Raw genomic sequence first — 24,356 nt, 5'->3', positions numbered from 1 at the left:
TTCCTGCTTCCCTGGCAGAGGTTGGTGGGAACAGGCCTGCACCAGGCCCTAGGGGACCAGGTCTAGGTCACTCACAGTCATCTAGAGAAAGGCCCCATTTGCAGATGTGATTGTGTCTGAGACTGAGCTACGGCCCAGGAGCAAACAGGCCTATGGTGCTGCCCAGACTGCCCCTTCCTCCCAGCCTCCTTCTGGCTGCTGGCTATGCTCAGTCCATGGAGACTGAGGATGCTCTTCCTGACTCCACACGCTGGGCAGCTGTGGACCGAAGGGTTTCTGCCTGGGCTTAGGAAAGTTGTGGCCCTACAGTGGCCTCCTGCCATTGTCCACGTGGAAGTGGGCAGCTAGGCAGGCCAGAGGAGAATATCACCCAGCGTGGAGGCTGCCTTCAAGGATGTTCTCATTTTCTTAGGCATGCCTTTGAGTTTCTATGTGCTTCAGACCCAGAGCCAAGTTGACATGCATAGGCGAATAAATTGCAAGAACCCCAGGGAAAGCCCCATGGGTCCTTGGTTGTATGGAATTCTCCAAAAGCAGAATTCTCCAGACTTGGGTCTTGTGCGAAGACCGTGAGGAGGTCACAGGCTGGGCGTCTCCCCCCTCCCCCCTTTTCAAAGAACTGCTACTGCAGAGAGACGGCCACTCAGAAGAAAAGACGCCATGGGGCCCGTGGCTCTGAAGCAGGTCCTGCCATTTTTTGCTCTTTGGATCCCAGAATTGGTGGGGAGAAAGTCAAATGATACATTTTCACAATTCAGAGACACATGGAGATAGATAGAGGGATGGACTGCTGGGTCATTGTCCCAGTTCTACCACTTAGTATTCATGAGAGCTGGGGATGATGTTTAACTTCATCGTACTTGTGCCCCTCCTCTATATACTGGAGAATATGGAGTAACCGTTCCTATCCGCAGAGCTGGTGTTTGCTGGGCTTATAAGTAGCATTCAGCACCCAGCAATAATCAAATAGTGAGGTTGATATATCAAATTTAAATTATAGTGCTCCAAGAAGCACTTAGTGCTCCTATTTGAGACAATTGGTCTCTAACCCATTTTTGCAAGAACCCCAGGGTAGGAAAACTTCAGGGGCAGCAGGGCTTGAAGCCCCCTTCCAGGGCTTGTTGCTAAATCTGCTCAGGGCTTGCAGACGGCAGCCATCCTTGTGTTTCTAGCTTGTTAGTGTGAATATTCCCAATGCCCTTAGAGGGTTTCCATCCAGCGCGCACTCATGTAGAACCGCTCTCAGCAAACCTTTCATCAAATGTCGTAAAGAAGATGTCAGCCCAATGCAGGCGCATCTGGGAGCAGCGAGGAGGAGGACTCTTTCCTTTGCAAACCTGTCGTGCAGCTCTGCTCTGAGCAGCTTAAGAAAAGATGTGGGCAGAGGAGGGTGAGGTGCAACGAGCCGCTGGCATGGATGGAGGGCGCGAGAACATCCTAATATCCTTCCCAGCCAGGCCGGGGAAGCTCACAGCAAGTGAAGACTCCAGCTCATGATATAGGGCCAGAGAGCAGACATGGATGCCTGCCAGGGAGACCCTCCTGCGCTCAGCCTTCTGCTGAGGGGAACACAAACTCTGGCTGTAAGGAGAGTTCTTGGGGGCCAGGACACTGAAGAGACCAATGCTGCTGCTGCCCCGGAAGTTCACAGTCTGCCTCAGGAACTTCCGTGGGCCCTAGGAAGATGCCTTGTTATTCACGGGACCCTCATGCTGCCAAGTGACTCTGCTTGGGTCTCACTTCCTTGGTACGATCTTTTGATCTCCCAGCCCTGGCCCCTTCCCCACCACCCTGCAGCAACACCGCACAAGCTTGCAGCCTCCAGCAGCTGGGTTGCTGTTGAGAAGTGCTATCAAAAAGAGGACCCACGAGGAGCCCTCAATAAAGATAAACCACTTTTCTGCCATACCTCTAGCCCTGTGATTTCATGCACAGCACTGAACTGGCTGTGTCTCTGTTCTGCTGTGGTTCAAACGTTGGAGGCAGAGGGGTGGAGACCAAGGGAGGCACTCCGAATGATCGCCTGGATGTCAGATGCCGCCTGAGAGAGGCACAGAAGTCTGCCTGCCTTGTGGTTAAGGGTGTGGACTGGGAAGCCAGACAACCCTCACTTCATTCCACTGTTCCCCAGCCTGGTAACCTCCCTTGGCCTCTGCATCCTCAATTGTAAAAGGAGAATAACAATTCAACTTTCCTCGTTGGGTTGTTGTGACAGTTACGGCCATCATTGCCACCTTTGTCATACTCCTGATGCATTTGGACGTCACGAGGGCTGGCTGCAAGGTTGGCCTGGACTTAGAGACCCTGGGCAATGTGGTCCAGTCAGTGAGACTTGACAGCTCACTTCCTCCCTTGACACCAGGATAATAATAATAACCGGCACACACGTATCACAGAGTGGCCTCGGGATTAACGTGGCTGTTTCCTCACGGCTCCTCAACGCAGACATTCCTTCTCTAAGAAGCAACTGCTATCCTGAACCCACCACCTTCCTCTTTCAGAAAGCGGGTGCAGTCTGGTTAGATAAGCCTTCTAGTGACCTGTTAGTCAGACCATAGGAATCTGAGTAACCAGCTGCAGGAATGCGCCGTCCAGGACCTCAACCCAGCCTTGGGCCCCAAGCTGCACCTCACTGCCCAGCAGGTAAACGCTGACTGACCCCAAAGTCAAGGACTTTCATTAGAACCCCGTTTCAGGTTAGAGCCCTGAGTGCCAAGGCAGCCCCTGCCTCTGAAAGATCACGTTCCTGACCTCCCCTCCCAGTGTTGCTCTGTTCCCCAGGGACAAGCCCCGGCTTGGGATTTGGAGAGAAGGTAGAGCTTCAGGGCCCAGGGGTGTTTGCACAGGGAGGAGGTGGAAGTCCTTGTAGAAGCTTGATTCATTAGGGCAGCAATCTCTGTCAAACAGGTTTCTGCAGTTCAGGGAGACCTCTTTGTTCTATTGTTCCAGACAACCAGACAGGCCTCCTTGCAACCCTGGGAGGGGGCAGTGGGGCGGCAAGGAAGCCCCCTGGAGTCTTGCCAGCAGGCAGCTGCCAGCTGCAACTCTGATCACACAACACCAAGGATCCGATTCTGTCTGATTATAGCCTGTAAACCTGGGGGCTGAGGGTAGCCAGAATCTGTAAAAAAGCAGCTGACACTACAGGAAAAAAAAAAAAAGAAGCAAGTCTAGATCCCAGAAATACTTGAGGAGGATTCTCAGCTCTGCAAGTCTATGGTGGGAAATTCAGCCTAGCAATGGATACTTAAGAGACTAGCTCTCAAACAATTTGGCTTTGATGCAATAGAACATTACTCAATCTTAAAAAATAGTCAAGATAGATACTATATAGTGGGAATATATATATATATATATATATATATATATATATATATATATATATTGCTAAAGACAAGATGCCAGATGATGACTTCATTCACATGGAATGTCCAGAACAGATAATTAGACAGACAGTATGCAATTGGTGGTTACCACCTGTGGAGAGGGTCGGTAATGGGAATGACTGTCAATGGGTATTGTTGGTAAAGGGCTGGAATGAGATGGTGCTGACCTGCACCGCCTTGTGAGGATAAAATCCCCACTCTAGCTAGCTTTAAAGAGTGGCTGCTATAGGGCGTACATTGCGTTGATTTCCAGAATCACATCATTAAGAAAGGTCTAACTACTTGCTCCGTAAACATCTGCAGGGCACCTGCCCTGTCAAGCCACTGAGGACTCAGGCAATAGGTCCTTTCTTCCCAGCACCCTTGTGTTCCCTTAGACTGGGTTGAACTTCTCTGAGTCTCTGTATCTTCGTCTGAAGCTAAGATCTGCTTTGTTGATGTTGATTGGCTAACTAGTTTTGGGTTTAAGGTGTTTTGGGTTTTGTTTGTTTGCTTGTTAGATTTGAGGCAGGGTTTCATGGAGTCCAGGCTAGTCTTGGATTTGACACATGCTGAGGATAGTCTTCAACTTCTGATCCTTCTACTTCTACTGAGATGACAGGCCCGCACCACCACACCCAGTTTTTGCAGCACTGTGGACGGAGCCCTGGACTTCCTGCACGCTAGCACTTCCCAGTCCTAACCTCTAAACAGTGCACCATGGCAATGGAAGTTCTTAGCAAACGTATAATTCCGCATTTTCTGGAGCACTGGTCCCAAACTTGATGATCTACCATGATTTGCCTCAGAGCAGAGGCCCATAAAACCACAGATTCTAAAGGTCTTGTCTGAACCAGCCCAAGGGGGCCTTTGTTGTCAAGTTCAGGAAACCCTGTTCCAACTCTTTATGGCCAAAGCCTGGCTGCTAGGCATCCCAAATGACTAGCCTTGACTTCCCTGACTGCCTTCTGGATTGTTCCAGGCCTCCCCCACACGCTCCTCCTATCTGCTCTTCCACCTCCCCTTGGGAGGCTGCCTTGTGGATCACTGTTTTGGGGAACTAACATTTTGACTCTTATAAAATTCACTGTTCTCTCCCTTCTCTTTCCATTGGTGTTGATAAGATGGAAACCAGGGAACGTTGCCCCCAGTGCAAGAATAGCCAAGTTACCCTTCCAGCGGTAGAGAGACTTGTACTCTAAAAAGGGATTGTTTGCTCTACCTGTCCTCTCTGTTTGGCAGATTTTTCTAGACCGTTCCTACGCACATGGTGCTTTTCAGAGGAAGACAACGTATTTTATTATTATGTTAAGGTCGGATTGGTTTATATAGGTTCGATCATAAACTGACAGATACACACAGACACATACACACACACACACACACACACACACACACACACACACCCTGTAAGACTAGGATGTTTTAGTACTCTTCTTGTGGGCTCATTCCCATTCTGAGTAGCTGAGCACAATCATCACAAGTTGCCTATGCTGACCTTGAACTGCTGACGCTCCTATCTCTTCCCCAAAGTTGGGATTACTGCCCAGCTGTGTGGCTGACAGTCTTTGCAGTTCTGTCCCCTGGCTGAATTTGCTGCTGAAGACTCACTCATACCGACCGGGTGACCACTAGAGGGCATCAATTTCTTGCAATCTAACCGATACTGAGGGCTTGGAAGCCAGTTCCTGCCAATGGCTAAACAGATTGGTGAGGGTGGGAAAGGGGCTGGCTGGGTATCCTACCTGGGTCACTCCTTTCTGCAAACGCCACGATGTGGATCCCGTTCAAGTCATCTTCCTGAAAGAGGAAAGAATCAAAGGTTAATCTCAAGAGAAGAGAAATATAAACGAGTAAATCAGGGACAACAACATGGAGGCTGGCATGGAAAAGAAGCAGGGGATGGAAATGGACACTGAGGTGCAAAGGGGCAGGACAGGCACACGCAGAGGAAGCAGATGCTGATGGGTGACTGGCAGGGCACATGGAACTTTGATAAGAGACTCGGATTAGTGAGTTTCTAAGACAGGACAACACACACAAGAGTCAGCAGTAAATAGTTCTCACGCCTGTGGTCTGGCAAGTCCCGAGAGGAGCAGCAGCAGGAAATTGGAAAGCGTGTCAATCTGGCTTATCAGAGACTCCGGAGCAACAAAAACTCTGGAAATGGCTCTAGCCAATCTAACAGTTTTAAGACAGTTCTGCGAACGTGACAGTTCTAAGGTTCCCCACCAGGAGATATCACTGGGGATGGACCAGATTACAGGGACTCCTGAGCATGACTGGTGGATCCTGAACCCCCACCTTGAGCAGTAAAGAACCATCAACTCAACTAGGATTTGGGTCTCTGGTGCCCACACAAGAAAAGGGGAGAAGCAGAGCCCCTGGAGCAATTCAGGGATGCCACTACGTGAGTGGATGGTCTGAAGGAGGCCAGAAGAGGGTGTTAGATCCCCTGAAGTTAGAGGTATAGGCAGCTGTAAGGGATAAGCTGGATGTAGGGGCTGGGAACTGAACTCAGGTCTTCTACAAGAACAGCAAATGGTCTTAACCACTGAGCCATCTTCCCACCCCTGGCAGGAACATTTCTATAAATGTGGGAGAATTTGGAATTTGGGACTATGGTGGTTTTAGGGTGTTCCTGGGGAGGGGGAGCCAGAGCAAGGGAAGTAAACCTGAGGACATGTCAGATAGCAAAGAGCATTTCACAGATGCACGTTTGGGACAGGAAGACTACCTGCCTGTCCCGCCTTCGTGTTGATTATTTACTGGAGAAGGAAGAGTGAGGGTTTGGAGGAGACTCTTGTATAACAAATGTGACCCTCTAGAGACTCCATGCTACGAGATGGAGAAAAAAAGTCCCATGTATACTGATGACAGTTGCCAGGAGAGAGAGATTCACTGGGAACCCTTGTGTCATATCAGAGTCGTCCTATGGGGGTAGGGGACTCAACCTCCCCCACCCCGTTTTCCATTTCGATTGCTTCTAATGCTGCTGCAATCCTATCTAAATGCTAATTTTTCCCCTTTGAGTTTGGCATGAACAAAACCTCCAAAAAAATCTAAGATAGATTAAATAGAAAATATTATTATTAAAAACAAGAGAGTGGGGTCGGCGTCGGCCGGGTTCTCTGGGGAATTGAATGTTACAGATATATATGTGTGTGCACCAGGTTATTAGGGAAACCCGACAGCGACCAGAAGGAGACTCTGATGTTCATCACCATTTGACAATCACGTCCGTTTGCTATGATCGCCAGACAGACTTCCCTGGTCAGGTCTCATTAGGCGGCCCCGTGTCCCTGTCACCTGCCATCAGTTGGAATTGAGTACCCGTAACTCTGTGAAGCAGGCTTCATTTCTGCCTCCCCTTCTAGAATGCACTTGGAAATTGGTTTTAGAATTAAGAATCCATATTCATTTTCTGACAGGCTGCTCCAGGTGGGCCTGTCACTATCGTTAGTGGAGACGGGCCCTGGATAGAACACTATCAGAGGAACAGGGCAGCTCGGGCATTCGGGGCATGATCCTGTATCGAGCACCTGTAGAGAGACGGGGAGGCCGTGCTAGATGCTGAGAATTTTCCTCAATAAACTCGTGGAGCAAGAATTCACGTGCAAACCGTGAGTCAAATGCACATCATACTCCCGTTCAGTACTTAAGAATCACTTAAGAAATCGAAAGCCACAGAGATAGTGATGACCTAAGAGGGACTGTTGGTTCTGTCTAACCCAGAGACCCTCTGTGCTAGTCCACCCTGTCCACCATAATGAAGGGTCATAAGCTGATAGCTTATCAACAACAGGAATCAGGGACTTATTTCTCACCGTTCTGGGGGTGGGAAGTCCAAGGTGCCCTCAACAACGAATTCAGTGTCAGATAAGGGCTTGCTTAATCTCTGGTCTTTGGCCCCCCTCCTCCTTTCTTTTTTTTTCTTTTCTTTTCTTTTTTAAGATAGCAACTCCCTATGTAGCCCCAGCTGAATTCACTATGTAGCCCAGGCTGTCTTCAAACTTATTAGCCTCCTTCTGGGAATACGCGCATGATTCACCAAAGCCAAATTAGGGCTTCTTCTTCTTCTTCTTCTTCTTCTTCTTCTTCTTCTTCTTCTTCGTCGTCGTCGTCGTCATCGTCATCGTTCTTCAAGACAGGGTTTCTCTATAGCTTTGGATTCTGCTCTGGCCTCGACCTCACAGACATCCACCTGCCTCTGCCTCCCAAGTGTGCCACCATCTCCTGGCTGGGGCTTCATTCATAACGGCAATTCCAACTATGAAGGCTCAGTCATGGCGGCCTGTCACCTTTCCAAAGGCCCCACCCACATGTGACATCACGTTTTCAAAACATGAATTTGGGTGAGATACAAATATAGACCATGAAACCAACAGCAAAAGACAGTGCAGTTTCTCTGAAGAAGCTCATTGCTGCTGCGTGCGATGAACGTGTTTAGAGAGGTTAAACGCAGCCTGTGCACTTGGTGGCCATGCCACAGACCCTAAGGAGGAGGGGTGTGGAACCACTAGTCAACACCCTTCTGTAGGTCCCTCAGCTTTTCGTCTGCTCCTGCCTTACAATGAATGTCCTGGCTTGGGGTTGTGGATGTTGAACTTACTATTATTGTTATTATCTTATTTATGACTATGATGGTGTATTATTATTACATCGCGAGCATGCAATGGGGAAGGGAGCGTGCCACAACAGGCGTGTGGAGGTCAGACAACTGTGTGGAGTCAGGTCTCTCTTTCCACTTTCATGTGGGTTCTTGGGGGTTGAACCCAGGTTCCCCGGGCTTGTGTAGCAACTACCTTAACTAGCTAAGGCACTTCCCCTTCCCTGAGGCGTTAAATTTTGAGGCTATTTCTCCTACATAACCCTCAACATTAACTCTGGGTGAGCAGCATTTGCTTGAATAACACTCTTGTTAACACAGAGTAACAATGCAATGCACCGTCCACCAGTTCAAGAAAGAGCCTGTGTGTAAAACTCTCCTTCCGGGGAAAAATGTTAGAGAACCTAGCCCTGCCAAGAAGAAACTAGTGTTATCTACCCTGGCAGCTATGTTACCACCTCCATATTTTGTCCTATTTCCTTCACCTCTATGGAACTTTCTCAGAATGAACAGACTTAAAGAAAACAAGGCATAGCTCCCTAAGGCAGTGGCAACACCTTGGGGCTAACCGAAGGCTCTTTAGTCCTATCTTGGAAAGTGTTCTGCGTTGCAAGATTGAAAAGCATCTTTCAGAAGAGATTACTGGGACAGAGGAGATAACTCCCTAGCTAGGTAAAGGCACTTGCCACTAAATAGGTGACGAATTCATTGGGACCCACATGGTGGAAGACAGGAAAACCAACTGCTACAGGTTGTCATTGGGCCTCTATGTCATCAGACATTGGTACCATGGCACACATGCACCCCACACACATACAAAATAAATAAAATATAAAGTAATGTTTTTAGATAAGTAGCTGGCCCTTATCCATTGTGGGCAGTTGGCAAGGACTCTGGCTATTGACACGCAGTCTCAGAAGAACGGTGAGCCAGGACTAGGTTTCCATAGGCTCCCTTGCCTCCAAGTTCTCTGAACCGTAGAAACTATGGGTTCCCCTCAGATTTCCACATAGCAAATGCCACTAGCCAGCATTTTCTTCAGTGCTAAGGCAGATATGGCTTTTTGTGGGCTGCTGTCTTGAAAACCTGCAGGACAGCAGAGAGCTAAGGGTAAACTGAGAGAGGCCGGCTCACTCCCGTGTCCTGTGCAACTGTTTTGTAAGGTCAGCGAGAGTGGATTTAAGAGAAGGCTTGTAAGTCGCAAACTAGTCCCTAGCGACAACACCTGTAGTTTAACTTACTGTGGATAAGTGGTCCGTCTAGATACTGCTCTTTGGAGCGGTGCCCCCCAGCGTGGGCACAGGGGCTGGGAGAGGCATGGACCTGACTTCTCACCAGTCCTTCTGACCAACTGGTGGCTGCTTTTCCTTTTCAAAACTGTGAAGACGTCTAGGAGAACCTGTGCTACCCTTTCCCTCATTTGGGGACTTGAATGAGGGCTGGCCAGATCATGTGACCAGTACAGAAGGCAGTGTTGGAAAGGAACAAACCGCTCTTGCTCTCTTCTTCTTTGTTTTGATTCAACTCATTCAGTGAAAAACAACAAAAGTAAAAAGAGGTAGTGGCAGCAGAGGCAGGCAGACACATCCTTCCCACCTTTACCACCTCCCTCAAGGTGATAAAACATTTGTCTGTGTGGTGAGGGGAGGATTTCAGAAGCTCATAGGCTCAGGGGCAGGGAGGGGACACAGGCTTGGAAATCCTAGTCTTGGGTGTGACAGGGTCTGTGAGCAGAGTATGGGAGTGGGGATGTTTCTGCAGCTGTGTTCTCTTTCTCCCCAGAGACTTGACAATCATGAATGACCTCAGGATAAAGAAAAGAAGGACCGAAGACACCACAGACAAGGAAAAGCAATATGTGGTCTCAGTTTAAAATGGTGTTTCAGGTTCTGGAAGAAAGCCTGGGAACCTGTTCTAGGGTCAAGGGCAATGAAGAAATCTAACACCCAAGTGCAAGTGTCAGAATCTACATTAGATGCTGGGCCAGTGTAAAAAAAGGGGGGGGGGGCTTTCTCTTGCAATAAAAGATACTAGTGGGACTCCTGGCCAATGTGAGTAATGTTGAATATTGATTTCTGGATTGTTTCGTTTTGTTTTTAGAGACAGGGTTTCTCTGTGTAACAGTACTAGCTGTCCTGGAACTCATTTTGTAGACCAGGCTGGTGTTGAATGATTTCTGGATTTTTATTGCTATGACCACGAGAGAAAAGCACTTAAAATATTTTGGGATTTTTATGTCAGCTACAGAACTCTCAAAGAGCACAGAAATATATTTACATATATGTATTTGCTTATGAGCATATTCATATATATGAGAAGAGAGAGAAAAAAAACCAAGGGGGTAAAATATCAACCTTTGAGGACTCTGGGTGAAAAGATAATAGATTTTTCATATTATTTTATAAATCTGAAATGATTTGAAAGTGAAAAGAGTTTTTAAAGAAATGCTTGCTTGTCCAACTTACAACCCACAGGTCAGGCCAAATGATGTATAACTATGAATGAGGTCTGAGACAAAACCATAAGCTTTCTAAAACCATTATGAGATTTATTTGTGGGGTGTTGTTTTGCTTTTTTGGTGTTGTTTTACTTTCGAATTTTTAAATTTGATCATGTGGTTCTGGGGGCTGATCTTTCTAGATGACATTGTGTTGGAATGTCAGAAGTCTGGACAGCATTATAGGCGTTTGCCATCCCTTTACACTCAGTAACAAGCCCTTGAAAGATGAGTTCCCTGAATATGTGCTGTGCTTTCAGAAACAGAAGCAAGTCCAATGCTGGGCGTGTGAGTTCCTCCCTGTGCAACCATGGCACCCAACTATGAGTTTAAATTTTAAGTAAACAAATGTTTTCATTTTAATGCCCAACACCACAGAGGTAGCCTGTGGGGACATGGCCACTTTAGGGAGGGATATGGAGAAAACATGAGATTTGGGTCCAGATAGCCTTGCATCCCAAGAACTAATGCTTATTAGTTCTGTGTCCTTGAGTAGTTAACTTTGGCTGATCATAGTTTTTCCCTATGTAAAATGGGCTAAAGTGGTATTTGTCCCACATCTTTAAGTGAGACACCAGCAATGGCCTAGAAAACACCCCCAGACTCTGGTTGTTTTCTGTCCATAGACTTCTAGTGAAGCTGGGGTGGTGCACCCCCAAAGCCTGTCGATGATACTGTTGGAGCCACCCAACAGTCTATGACACAGACCAAGAGGAGGAGCTGCCATCCCCAGCTTCTAGTGTCTCTCTCTAGTGTCTATAGCTGTCATTAACCAAGCACCTGCCAAACCCCGAACACTCCATCTCACTCATCCCCGCCAAAGTCCCCATTTTAACTGGGGAAACAAAAGTCAGAAAGACCACGGACATGCTATAGATACAAGAATACTCAGTGGCAGATACTGAACTTGAATCCAGGTCTCTATGACTTTGTAGACTGGGCTTCTTCTACTGTGCCACCCGACCCAGCTGGTGGCATCTGCATGGAAGCCAACCTCTAAGGGAGATAAATTTGAGCAATATTACCTAGAGACTAGTACCCAGGAGAATTATACTGGATCCATGAACATGGGCTTTACATGAGCATGAGGCCATCCATGTTCCCAATACTTCACTCTCTAGATGCTCAACCGGGTCAATAAGACTTGGTACTCAGAGGATAGCCTTCTTGAGGGACACATACCACAGGGTTTTGCTATTTCCTTACCCAGGTTTCAAACATGTCCTCTGGGCGCAAGCGACGCAGGGTGGGTCTGCAAAAGAGAGGAGTTTCCTTGAGTGGGGATCACCACAGGAGACACTGAATCTCAGCTCCGTGCAAATTAGACGCTGGTTCCTAAATTCACCTCTGCCCCAAGGAAGCAGAGCTTTCCCACCTGCCCTGTCAGAAGAGAACTAAGCCCAGCCCACTCAGCCTAGTCAGACTTGTTAGATCCAAGGCACACCAAGTACATGGGGATGGGTCAGAGGGAGCAGCTCCTTCTCACTGTCCCCTCCTCAAAGAAAGGGACTGCTCCCGAGAACCCAGAGTCAATCCTGAACAAGAAAATGGGACACACAACAATTATTCCTATGCAGAATGCCATTTTAAACATTAGGGTCATCCATTAAAAACCTCAACAATAGACATCATGTTTACCCCTCCCCCAGTGCTGTCTTTCCTTAGGGACTGTCTAGGTGTTGGGGTCATGGTCCTTCAGGTTCGGTGAGCACATTTGTTCATGCCAGGGAGGAAGGAAAGGTGAGACCGTGGACGCACTACCGTGGCCTGTATTCCCAGGTGGCTCCAGAGGCAGAGGACTCCAGATGGTGGGCCAGACCAGACCAAGGCCTCTTGTTTGTGTGACTAGACCCTGCTAGGGACACTGCCACGCCCATTTGTTTACACGTGAGCTAGGGTTGCTTATCTGCTCGAAGCCCAGAGCTGAACAGCTGCGACAGAGGCCATTTGACCCCAGAACTGTGTAAATATTTACTATGTGGTTCTTCAGTGAAAAATTTTTGTGGATCTCTGCTAGAGATGCTCTGAGTCCCAGCAAACATTCCTATCCCAGGAGCTGCCTGTAGAATTGGCCCTGGCTATATGATTACTTAATCACTCAGTCCTACCTGCCGTCTGAGACGTTGGGAGAATAACGACTCCAAGGTTGGAGAGTGGCCAAAGTTCCTCCCATAAAGCACCAGGGATGTTGCTCCACACATAGGAGTTGCCATTGTAACTGTGGAGTTTTGTTCCTGTCTTACTCTGGCTTGGGTAGTCTAGGAGGATGTAGTCTAACCCTACCTGCAAATGTAGAGCCTTATTCAGAAGTGGTGATATCCTTGATATTGGTCAATGAATGCCAAAGCCACAGTGGCCAGTTCTGTTCTGTTGGGTGTCTTCTTCTATGTTGTTGCTCTTGGTGGCCCTGGACTCTTGGCCGTTACCCAGACTCACCCCGACCTCCACATGTACCTTTGATGCTCCGTCACAAACTCCACAATCTCCTCTTCGGTGTAAGGTTTGTTAGGGATGACAATGGGCTCATCCATGAACGGCTCGTAGAAGCCGACTTCATTCATCTTCAAAGACAGCTTCTTTGCCACCTGTAAGAGGCAGAAATCAGACAATCGCTCACTGAATGCTGGCCTAGAGGAGCATCGGGCTATCTATCCAAGAGAGGGTGCTTATCTTCTCTGGTAACAGCGTGAGCGCTTAGGGGCAATTTTAACTTAAATGTTGGAGTAGCAGGGACTCTATCGCTTGTAGTCTGGGCTGGGTTTAATCTGCCATCAAAGCAGATTCAATAGAAAAGGACTGGAGAAGAAGCATGAATTGACCAAGGGGGAAACGCAAGTGTGTGGTTATCTTCCCTCTGCTGCGTTTGCCAGGGCCGGAGGAGTGAGCCTGCTCGCAGGGTGGCTTTAACTGAAATAATTTGGATGGAAAAGGCAATTGATGGAAACCATTATCGTACACAGGTTCACAGAATCAAAACCCAGGCCATTCACCTGTCCTTGATCAGCTCATAAACTCGAATTACTAGTTGAGCCAAAGCACGGGACTTACGAGGGCCCAGTCTTTGTCCCAAGCTTGCTAGTGTTTTGTTGGGCACTGAGAACTGCCCAGCCATAAGACAACTAGCTGCTCTCCTTTGCCTAGGAGGGAAAGGCTCCCTGGGACCTAGAACTTTCAGTGCTAAAGTGCAGATTGTTCCCAGGAAGCCAGAATGAGTGGCTCACCCTATAACTAAGCTCAAAGAAAGCACCCAAAGCCTGACAGATTTTTTTTTCTCTCTTGTTAAAGGGGCCACACACCAGTGCTTTGTCAGGGTAGAATGGTTGCTGTGTTTGCCTGCAAAGTTGCTGAGCTCAGGACCTCTCATTGCGACACGCTTTGAGAGGCCTGGAATGTGCAAGGCTCAATAGGAAGCCAAATGCCATTCTCCGGCTCTGAGCCATGGTCCAAGAAAGCACAGGATAGAACAGTGGCTCCTTTTAAACTGCACACTACTGCCTAGGAGCTGACACCTTGTGGTGGTAACCAGAGCGCAGTGACCCAGTAACCCAGGGATTAGGACTACTGGGGGAAGGGTGGGTGTTACACAAGCTCTTACACAAAGAGGTCTATTCTGTGGAAACACTTCTGTCCATAAGTATCATCACTTGCTATTAATTCCAGGTCGCTACATTCCAAAAGACAAGCTTTAATTCAGACATCCTATGCAGGGTTGAAGCCAACAGGCCACACACAGGAAGAGCTACAGTCAGGCTGGGCCTTGGTGTAAGCCCATAACCCCAGCCCTAGGGAGGCTGAGGCAGGGGAATCGCAAATTCAACATCAGATTAAACTAGAGTGAGCTTGAGGCTAGTCTCACTTATGAAGATCTTGTCTCAAGATAAAGAGTGGGCTGAGGATGAAGTTCAGGGGTACAGAACTCTGTCTAGCATGCGTGAGGTTCAGTCCCCAGCACACACACATGGGGCGGGGTGAGTCAGAAAGCAGGAGAGAGTCTTCCTTACACCTGATCGCCTCCCCTTGGGTGGGTACAGTGTAAATGAGCAGGGCCTGTATTGACATAATCCTTTGCACACCTACCTACGGTACAACAAACTTGAAAATGCCAGGTCCTGCTCTCCAGGTTTACTAGCTCACTCATGTTCTAAGAGCCAGGTTTCTGGCTGATGAGAAATGATTACTTTGAAAAAAAATCTGCAATACTGTCCCGTACGTGGCCTGCTTACTATGTGCTGGCCACGGCTGCAGAGAGCTTTAGGTTGGTTATGCTATGCAGTGCTTGCTATGAACGTGGCCAGAGTACTGCTCCGCTCTGTTTTATATATGAAGAATAATTTGGGTGGGCGATTCATCAGGATGAGAAGGGCAAGTCCACGTCTACACTCAGAGGGAAAAGTAAGTGCTTCCTCTAGTTTCTCGTATTCTGACATCCTTTCCTTTTGAGAATTCCCCTCTCCTTGACCACGTAAAGAAAGGAATCTGTAGATGCTCCGTAAATAACTACACTGGCAGCCTGAATTCTAACGAGATGTTTTGTTGTCGTCTGTCATGAGTTCTCATTAATCTGTCCCACATCAGGGGAAGTAATCGTGCCCTGAAGGTGAGATCTGGTCAGACCCACAGGCATGTGCATGTCTGTGTGTGCACAGGTGCCCGTGCACAGGGTCTCAGGACCCTGGATGCTATACTGCCTTAGTCCGCAATGTTAAGTCTTTGGATGTAAAATTGGATTCTTGAGACCTTAAGTTCTAGTCTGGAAGAGCCTAAGATTTCCCACAGTCTCTTGGCTCTTTCCTCCCTCACCATCTGCATGGTAGCCCTGTACTTCTCTTTTTTTTCCAGCCTTGGATGATTGCAATTTGGATAGCAGGGACTGAAGGAGAGTTGACTGGCCAATGGATTTATTAGTTCCGTTTGTCTGTAAGTATTTAGCAAGGCTTTCCTGCTAATTTCTTGTCCAGGGCAAGACTCTAGCAAAACCTGGCTCACGGGTGTTACAATTACATAATGATGCATTGTACTCTCAGATGATACCAGAGAGTTCCATAAAAATAAAATTGCTCTTGGTTTTCTTTTTTCCTTTAGTTGGAATAAAGCTTGGTACTTTCAAGCAAACTACAAAAGACGATGAATATTTTCCTGGCCTTTGCATACACGGGGATTTTGACTGTGACTTTGGGGCAGTTTAACAGGCCAGTCCCGTGGTCAGCAATGAAGAGTCAGGTGAGCAGGAACCTGGATCTTCTCCACATCTCTCTTCTCCAGCAGCTCCTTCAGGCCCCGGTGTGACTAAATCTTCATTTCACTGGTCCCCAGGAAGAAGGAGAAGGGCAACTTTAGGGTAGCCTGATATATACCACAGGGATCCGTGTGGGTCCCAAACCCGTGTGTCCTGTAAAGTTCCCTGGGAGGAGTTTTTGTTTTGTTTTGGTTTTTGTTTATTTGTTTCTAAGTTTAGAGTCCTAGGGCCAGAAGGATGGATCAACAGTTACAAGCATATTCTGTTCCTGCAGAGGACTGGATCAGTTCCCAGCACCCACGTTAGGGGGCTCACAGCCACCTGTAACTTCCAGTCCAAGGGGATCCTACTGATATCTGTGGGCTTCTGCACTCTCATACACACATACACACACATGCATAATTAAAATAAAATAAATATTTCAAAAACTAATTCATATTCCTGTGTTCTCACACAACCCTAAAAAAAACAAATTTCCTAAAATAATTACATAGATTAAGGTTTTTTTCTTGTAGTTGCTTTATCATATATATATGATATGTATAGATAATCATTTATATCTGTTGTATGTGTGTTCGTGCACATTCATGTGATATGCCTAGTGGGTGTGTATGGAGGTCAGAGAGCAAATTATGGGAGTTAGTCCTTCATTTCACCATGTGGGTCCCTGGGATTGAACCCAGGTCATAAGTCTTGACGGCAAGCCCCTTTACCACTGAGCCATCCCGTTGGCCCACACAAAGACTTTTAAAAGCTCAGTAGAGGAAAAAAGATGAATTGACTGCAGCTGGGAATGCTGACATCGTCAAATCTACTCCAGCAGCCTTGTCCTCTTTACGGGCCTCTTGAATTGTGTTACTACTGGGTTCTTACTAGTTTTCTACCCTTTCACCTCTCTCTCCCTGAACTCCAACTTCTACGAGAACAATCACAGGTCTTGCTTGATGCTGTTGAGTCCTGGAAGCCTAGAAGTCACTCGGAAAATGACTTGCTAACTGAATGGATGAATCCACGAAGAAGAAGAAAGACCACTGTGTCGAATGTTTTCTCCTTGTGTGAAAAACTGGACCCAAACTGATCTTGTGTTCCTAGCAGCCGCTTCTTCCTGGGCTTTGTAATGGCCTCGGTCGCTTTGAGGCTGTTTTTTTTTTTTGTTTTTTTGTTTTGTTTTGGGGGGTTTTGTTGTTGTTTTTCCAGATCAGATTTGCAATCTCCGATTGTTTGAGGATTCTCTCCCTCGTCTGGTCAGATGCCCTTGCCACAAACCTGGCTGTCTTCCTCCTCCTCGGCTTTTTTACTTTTTCTGCTCTTGAGCTCATTCGCCCTCTGCTGGACATTGTGGAGGCTGCCGTCATGCCTTGTGGATCCCACCACCAAGTCCCGGACCACCAAGCCTGGTCCCTGGTCTGTGTTCCCTAGCGAGGCACAGAAACTGCCGCTCTCTTTTCAAAGAGTGTGACCCTCACAAGGCCACGTGAGCGGCAGCATTGAGGACTCTGGCTTAGCTGGTAGTAGAGCAGCTTTGGGGGGTTCGCTGGTCTCCCTGTCTTCATAGGCACAAGTCGACACACCATAGCCACAGACACGGAGTCACACTCTGGCTAGAGCTGGAAGGCACTTCTAAAAATAAACTACTCTGAACACACTGCCACTCAGAAAACTAGGACCTGGTGATTAGCCACGCCCATATGCCCAGGATTCTCTCTGTTCTTCCCTTCACACGAACCCGCTTTAATTAAAAAAAAAAAAAATTACACTGGGTCCCATCAAGAAATTTTCATGCAACTATGTAATCTCTCCATACTTCACTACCCTTGTCTTCCTTTTTGTTTTTCTAAGAGAGTTTTACTTCTAATTTCATGTCACATGTATTACAGGGTTTTGTATATAATACAAAATATAGAACCTATGCATTACAGAAAACACGATAACTGTGTTCCCTAGACTGACTCAGTTCACTCCATATGATGACCTCCAATTGCATACATTTTCCTGCAAACATTTCCTGCATTCTTTGTGGCTGGAAAATGGTCATTATGTGTACATATCATTTTATCTATTTTGGTTTTATTTTATGTGCGTGGATATCTTGTGTACGACTCATGTTCCTGGTTCCTGGAGAGGTCAAAGAGGGCATCGGAAACCCTGGAACTGGAGGTACACTTCATGGGGCCTAGGACTCAAACCTGGGTCCTGTGGAAGAGCAGCCAGTGCTCTTGACTGCTGGGCCGTCTCTTCAGCCCCACATTTCCTTTAACTACTCCTCTGTTGATGAACACCAGTTCTTTTCTCTCCGATGGGGTCCCATGTACCCAGGCTGGCTTTGAACTCCCTGTGCCGCTGAGGACGACCTTGAATACCCTGTTTGTGTGCTCCTGTATGCAGTGCTGGAGATCAAAACTAGAACTTGGTGCACATTAGGCAAGTACTATACCAACTGAGCTACGTCCTCAGCACTCAGAGCTACAATCTTAATCAACCCTGGCTCAGCAAAAGCAGAGGCCAGTGACAGCTCCAACTCGGCCTTCTGCATTCATCCTCCCCTAAAACACCGTGTGACCGCCCCTCCTCCTAGGTCTAGATGTCTTTGGTTAACAGCAGTTCTTATAGCTAGTTAACATCTCCTGCACATTTGCGATGGCCAAACTCCAGCCACACACTCCACCCGCGGCTTCTTTCTCTGAGCACAGCTGTAAAGAAGAGCATCTTTGACATCAGGTGAGACCCAGATGACAGGCAGCCTTACCTCTCACTGACTGTGATCAAACCCATTTATCGCTCCTTGCCTTGTACAGTGGGAATACTGGCTCCTCTGGTAGGCCCTGAGAAGATGGAATGCCCATCCCTGTGCATATTAAGCACTTAAGAAATGATCATTCTCCCCATCTTGCCTTTCCTGTTCAAAAGTTGTCCCAATTCTAAACCTCAGCCAATGAGGGCGAACTGTCTTTGAATTCAGGTTACATTGGATCCGGTAGTTAGCTTTTCCTTTTGGGTTATGGGCTTGAATATAGGGACCACAGCCTCAGAAGTGCTTTTCTAGACTCTTCTAACACTTGTGGACAAAGAGGCAAAGAAGGATGAGGGGCTTGAGTTGTCCATGCGACTGAACATGTCGAAATGGTTCTCAAAGGTACTTACCCCCTTGTCAAAGGTGGCGAAGAACTTGATGTAGGGCTGGAAGTGTTCGGCTGCCTCTTGGAAGGCTTTGTAGTCTAGGAGGGAAGCCACGGGAGACAGGGACATTTGCAGGAGGCAAACCACACACTTGGAGAGAACTGTGTTAAATAACTATTTAATACCATCTCAAAAGTAGTTGGAGCTGAAATTGACTGGCACCCTTCCCCCACAGGTTCATGAACAGAAAGCAAGAAATAGGGGAAACTGAGGAAGAGGAAGGAAAAAAAAAGACATGGAAAAACCCTGAATCAAAAAAAAAAAAATCACATGGAAAACTCCAAATCAAAGGGAAAAGAAAAACCAAAAACCTTCTTCCACCCAAATGCAGGGAGTTACATCTGCACCGCAGAAGATGCAGCTTCTGCATAAATGAGCCCATAATCGGAAGGAAACCGACCGCACTGTGCTTACAGTTAAAAGGAAGACAGGACCCTAGGAAGCTTTTCATGCTTCTCCAAAGAAGGGCTCCTAGGTACGTCTTACAGTTGGTTTTCCTTTTTAAAAGCAAGTTAGAGTTCACAGCCCTCCTCACCATCCCCCAGCTCTTGCATCCTCTCTGCCCCCTTTTCCACCATGTTCCCTGAGCCCTGGGGGAAGGGCTTGATGGTAGAGATGCCCCACCTACACTGGACACTCCCAGCTTCTGCACTGAGCCACAGCCATGAGCAGCTTTCTAGCCAGGCTTGGGAGCTACACAAACCTCTGGATATAAACTTAAGTATTCATTTATTGGTTTGTGCTGATTTGTTTCTTGAGACAGGGGTTCCTCTGTGTAGCCCAGGTTGTCCTGAAACTCACTCTGTAGACTGTGCTGGCCTTAAGCTCATAGAGATCCACGTCCCTCTGCCTCCCAGTTGCTGCGGTTAAAAGCCTGTGCCATCACACTCGGTTAAATATAAATATTTAGAAGGCAGTTTGGTAATGTGAGATATGATAGGGGGTCCTGGGAGGAATTCAGGGGGGGCAGTCAGGGGTGAATATGATCAAAATTGTGTGTGTGTGTGAAATGTTCAAAGACTAAAACGAGGTTTAACTTTTAAACTCTGACCCTCTAAGAAGATTATTTTAAGTCAAGCCTATTCTTGACTCTGGTTTCAAGCATGTATCCAAATTTGTCACGGGAGGAGGGAACCACACCCGTGTGAGAACGCTGCACTTTATTACATCTGGGCAGGGACTGCGCGAGGTGTCTGGAGTCGGGCCTTCCCGTGAAGGATGGGAATGGTGGTGCTTGTAAATTTTACCACCTGCAGTCCCGCCGTGATGGACTCGTCAGAAGACTGACTTTCCTCCCCTCTCACTGGATTTTATACTCCATAATTAGGCAGATTTGTATAAGATTCGGTCATGGATTGTTTCAGAATAATGCTGGCTCAGCAATGCCCAGGTAAAACAGATGAACGCGCTAATGTAAAGAGTCTTTTGTTCTGGGGAGAGCACGGGGTTTCAGGAACCACAGCCTGGGGAAACATCTCAGTCAGTTAAGTAGCTGCCTGGCAAACTCAAGGACATGAGTCTGGGGTTCAGTACCCAGAACCCAGATAGTAAAACCCCAAAGGAAACTGCCTTCTCTGAAGAGTGGATGGGAAGTGGGGTGGAGAGAAGGTGTTGGAAGGAGCAGGAGAAGGGGATGAAGTGAGAACTGGAATTGGTATATAAAATGAGAAAAGATTGTTTTTTAAAAAAATAAATAAAATTTAAACAAACAAATAGTTAAAAACCCAGCAGGGTGACAGATGCTTGTCACTTCAGTGCTGAGGAGGCAAAGACAAGTGGATCCCTGAGGTTGCTGGCCCCTACTTGGAAAGTCCCAGGCCAGCAAGAGACTAGGTTCCTTAAAAAAAAAAAAAATTAAAGGGGAGAGCAGGGCGGGGGGGGGGGGGTCAGAGGAAGGAGGGGTAACTGTGGTTGATATGTAAAAATGAATAAAAAATTAAAAATAATAATAAAGTATGTTCTCTGTTGCACCCACATCTACATGAACACACTCTCACACACACATGCGCACACATGCATGTACTCATATGCACACGCAAACAGGTATACACACAGGCCGAGCATCTAACTAAGTTTAACTTTAAATTACAGGGTCTCCTGTAGCACCAGCCCTTCAACATCCTGCCTCTACATCCCTCTACACTGGAACTATAGTCATAAGTTACCACCATCAGCTAGTATTTAGATTTTACTAATAATTACAAAACAAGTTGGGCCATATCTATGTATGCATTCCTAAGTAAAAACATCATTTATTTTTCCATACATAATATGCTATGGAAATATATGGTTGGGTTTCAATCCCATTCACGGTCACAAGAAATAAGAAGATTATAGCCGTGACCAAGAAGAAGAGTCCGTTATCTGGAAGTGGGGATGCTTGGGCCCATGAAGAGCAGGGACCAGACTGGCTAAATTATGTCAAATGATGAGAAAAGAATGTTAGCAGCGACGGAAAAGGCAATGAGTGTGGTCCATTCCTCTCCCACCATCCAGTGTGTGAACAAGTCCGTTACCAATGGTGGTTTTCAGGGAACTGAAGAGGCTGGCACTTGAAGCCATCCTTGGGAATTGCATGCCGCTATTTTAAGCCTCATACCTAAAGTCACAAAGCTGCCTTCTTGGAAGTGACTCAGAGTCTCCTTCCAGATCAGAAAACTATATATTTGTTCCCCATCTCAGCTCCATTTTTGCTACCATTACTTAAGAAGATTAATAAGCAAATAAATAATAAAACCAGGAGGCCCAAACCCCTTGCAGGTTAACCTCTTTTTATGCCTACATGCATGATCACATCTGCCGTCCCCCAACAAGGCTTGCAAGGCCTTGCAAGCATAGCCTGCTAGTTAGGGGTATGAGCACTAAGGTTTACATCCTGGCTTCAGCATCCATGAGTGACAAGAGACAGTTAATCAGACCTTTGTGTCCCACCCCTTCACCATCGTTAAAATGCAGATAACTGCTTGGAAGAACAACCCCACTTGCCTGTCACGAGGCAATCTTCTAGGCACAGGCCCTGGCTATCACAAATGGTCATAAAATGGGGTCGTTCTGGTTTTTGTCAGTGTGGCAGAGGGGAAGGTACTGGAATGCACTTTCTGTGCTGCTTTTGGCCTTGACCCCTCCTGAGCTGTTGCATCAGGGTTAGTGAAGGAGAGGGAGGGCAGAGCGTAGGAACAAATGGAGAGGGAGAACTGGAACGGGAAGCAGAGCTGCTCTCAGCTCACGTGTGCCAGGGCTCAGGTAAGGTTTCTGCTCTGTTTCATCTTTTAACGACTCCGAAAGTTACCCTTCCTGTTCTCTTCCCTCTTCTCTCCACTCTCTACCCTCTCTTGCCTGCACACCCACTGCCCTGATGCTGGGGAAGGGCCCTGGCTCACACACAACCTGGCCACAAAACCTTCATAGGAATCTGCCCAAGGGTGTGGTGGCATCATAGGCACAGATGAATGGCCAGCTGTGGGCTCGACCAGAGATTTTCCATGTTTTCTAGCAACTACTGAGCCCATCCCCACCCAAAACTCAATTAATTCTCTCCAGCTGACAGGGAAGCTCTCCAGCTACTGACCACAGGAACTGCCAACATCAGGAAGATGTCTACTGGGTGTCCCATTTTACAGGAGATGCTGATGGGGAGGCAGACAGGTGGGAGAGTAGAGGGAGGAGAAGGCAGTTTATTCTGTAGAACATACCCAAGATAACTTATACACACAATAACATACATGAAAAAACATACATACACTAACACACACAATAATACACATAAACAATCACAAATGCAATCAGACACACAATCACACACACACACACACACACACACACACACACACACCTTCAAGACTAGAGAACATGGCCTGCCCTTAATGTTCTTTTCAACTCACCTCCTATTCTGCACAGTTTCTGCCTGTGTCCCTTTGCACAGGCAACAAGAAGAAATTCAAGTTCTACTCCCCTCAGCAAAAGAGATGCTAAAGCCACACCCTCTTGTGGGGTAACCTAGCACCCTTGTTAGGGCTAGCCTTCAGACTCGTGTTGACAGAAAACTTACATTCAGAGTCCTCATTCTTGAAAAAGCCGAGGAGCTTGATCTGGTCCTCGATGCGCTCAAAGGCCTGGACTTCCAGCTTGTTGTTCACGATCTCCACTGGGTCTTCGATGAGCTGAAATCACATACACAGGCACAGACATGGTCACAGACACACAGACACACACATATAGATGTTCAAATAAGAGAGATCTTCTCCCCCCAGTGGAAGAGAGAACACTTTGGAGAGAAGGGACACTTGGGCACAACTTGTGCAAATAGGCAATGAGATGAAAAGAACACTAAGTCAGGTCATGTTTTCTAGCTTGGAAGGGGTGTGTGTGTGTGGTTTTGAGTGTCACTGTATGTGTGATTGTGTACATGGACACAAAGGTCTTGAATTCACATCCTATTCTACCCCATTGTGCATAGCAGAAATTTTTCTGTCCTGGAGAGGGGGGTACTCTATTCCTCTTGACAGTTATTTTTTTAAATTATATCTTAAGTTATAAATTGACAATTATATATAATGTGTACACACACAGAGGGAATATGTGTGGAGAGAGAGAGAGAGAGAGAGAGAAAGAGAGAGAGAGAGAAAGAGAGAGAGAGAGAGAGAGAGAGACTGTGTAGTGCACCCAAGTGAGTGTGTGAGATCTGCGTGCTCAAATGTAGAGATCAGAGCAAGGCCTCAGTGTCTTCCCGTATCTTTCCCTCGCCTCGAGGCAGGATGTCTCACTGACCTGAGAGCTCACCCTTCTGGCTAGGCTGGCTGGCCAGCTGTCTCTCAACACTGCCTGTCTCCTTCTCCTGGGTGTGCAGGCCAAGGAGACATGGCAGGCTTTTCACATGCGTGCTGGGGATTCAGACCCAGACCTTCAGATGACTGTTCTTGTACAGCAAGCACATTAACCCACCAAGCCACCTTTCTTTTTTTTTTATTTAAATTTATTTATTTATTAAGGATTTCTGCCTCGTCCCCGCAACCGCTTCCCATTTCCCTCCCCCTCCCCCGATCAAGTCCCCCTCCCTCATCTGCTCGAAGAGCAATCAGGGTTCCCTGACCTGTGGGAAGCCCAAGGACTGCCCACCTCTATCCAGGTCTCGTAAGGTGAGCATCCAAACTGCCTAGGCTCCCACAAAGCCAGTACGTGCAGTAGGATCAAAAACCCACTGCAATTGTTCTTGAATTCTCAGTATTCCTCATTGTCCGCTATGTTCAGCTAGTCCGGATTTATCCCATGCTTTTTGTATTCCTGGAACATAAAGTGCTAGGAAATATGAATAAATAGTGAAATAATTAGCTAACATCCATTACTTCGGATACTTATCATTTGTGTGATGAGAACATCTGAGTTCCCTCTTAGCGAATCTGAAATGCATGTTTTTGTTTTTTTTAAATATTTATTTATTTATTATGTATACAATGTTCTGTCTGTGTGTATGTC

At 47.0% G+C, this 24,356-nt stretch overlaps 1 protein-coding gene across 1 annotated transcript in view; it reads right to left on the bottom strand.

Annotated features, from left to right (window-relative positions):
- Nucleotides 1-24,356, bottom strand: part of Casq2 (calsequestrin 2) — a 60,330-nt gene that overhangs the window by 7,698 nt on the left and 28,276 nt on the right. The window contains exons 4-8 of the mRNA XM_041638040.1: nt 22,933-23,044; nt 18,849-18,922; nt 12,926-13,056; nt 11,678-11,723; nt 5,111-5,165 (exon numbers count right to left, since the gene is read on the bottom strand). Of these exons, the coding sequence (XP_041493974.1) occupies nt 5,111-5,165; nt 11,678-11,723; nt 12,926-13,056; nt 18,849-18,922; nt 22,933-23,044 (418 nt within the window). The remainder of the gene's footprint in view (nt 1-5,110; nt 5,166-11,677; nt 11,724-12,925; nt 13,057-18,848; nt 18,923-22,932; nt 23,045-24,356) is intronic.

This window comes from Microtus oregoni, unplaced genomic scaffold, assembly GCF_018167655.1.
Source record: "Microtus oregoni isolate MIOR12 unplaced genomic scaffold, Mior012 000054F_ref0000373, whole genome shotgun sequence".
NCBI lineage: Eukaryota > Metazoa > Chordata > Mammalia > Rodentia > Cricetidae > Microtus > Microtus oregoni.
Note: the sequence above shows the minus strand (reverse complement) of the source record. Positions and strands in the feature narration are given on the sequence as shown.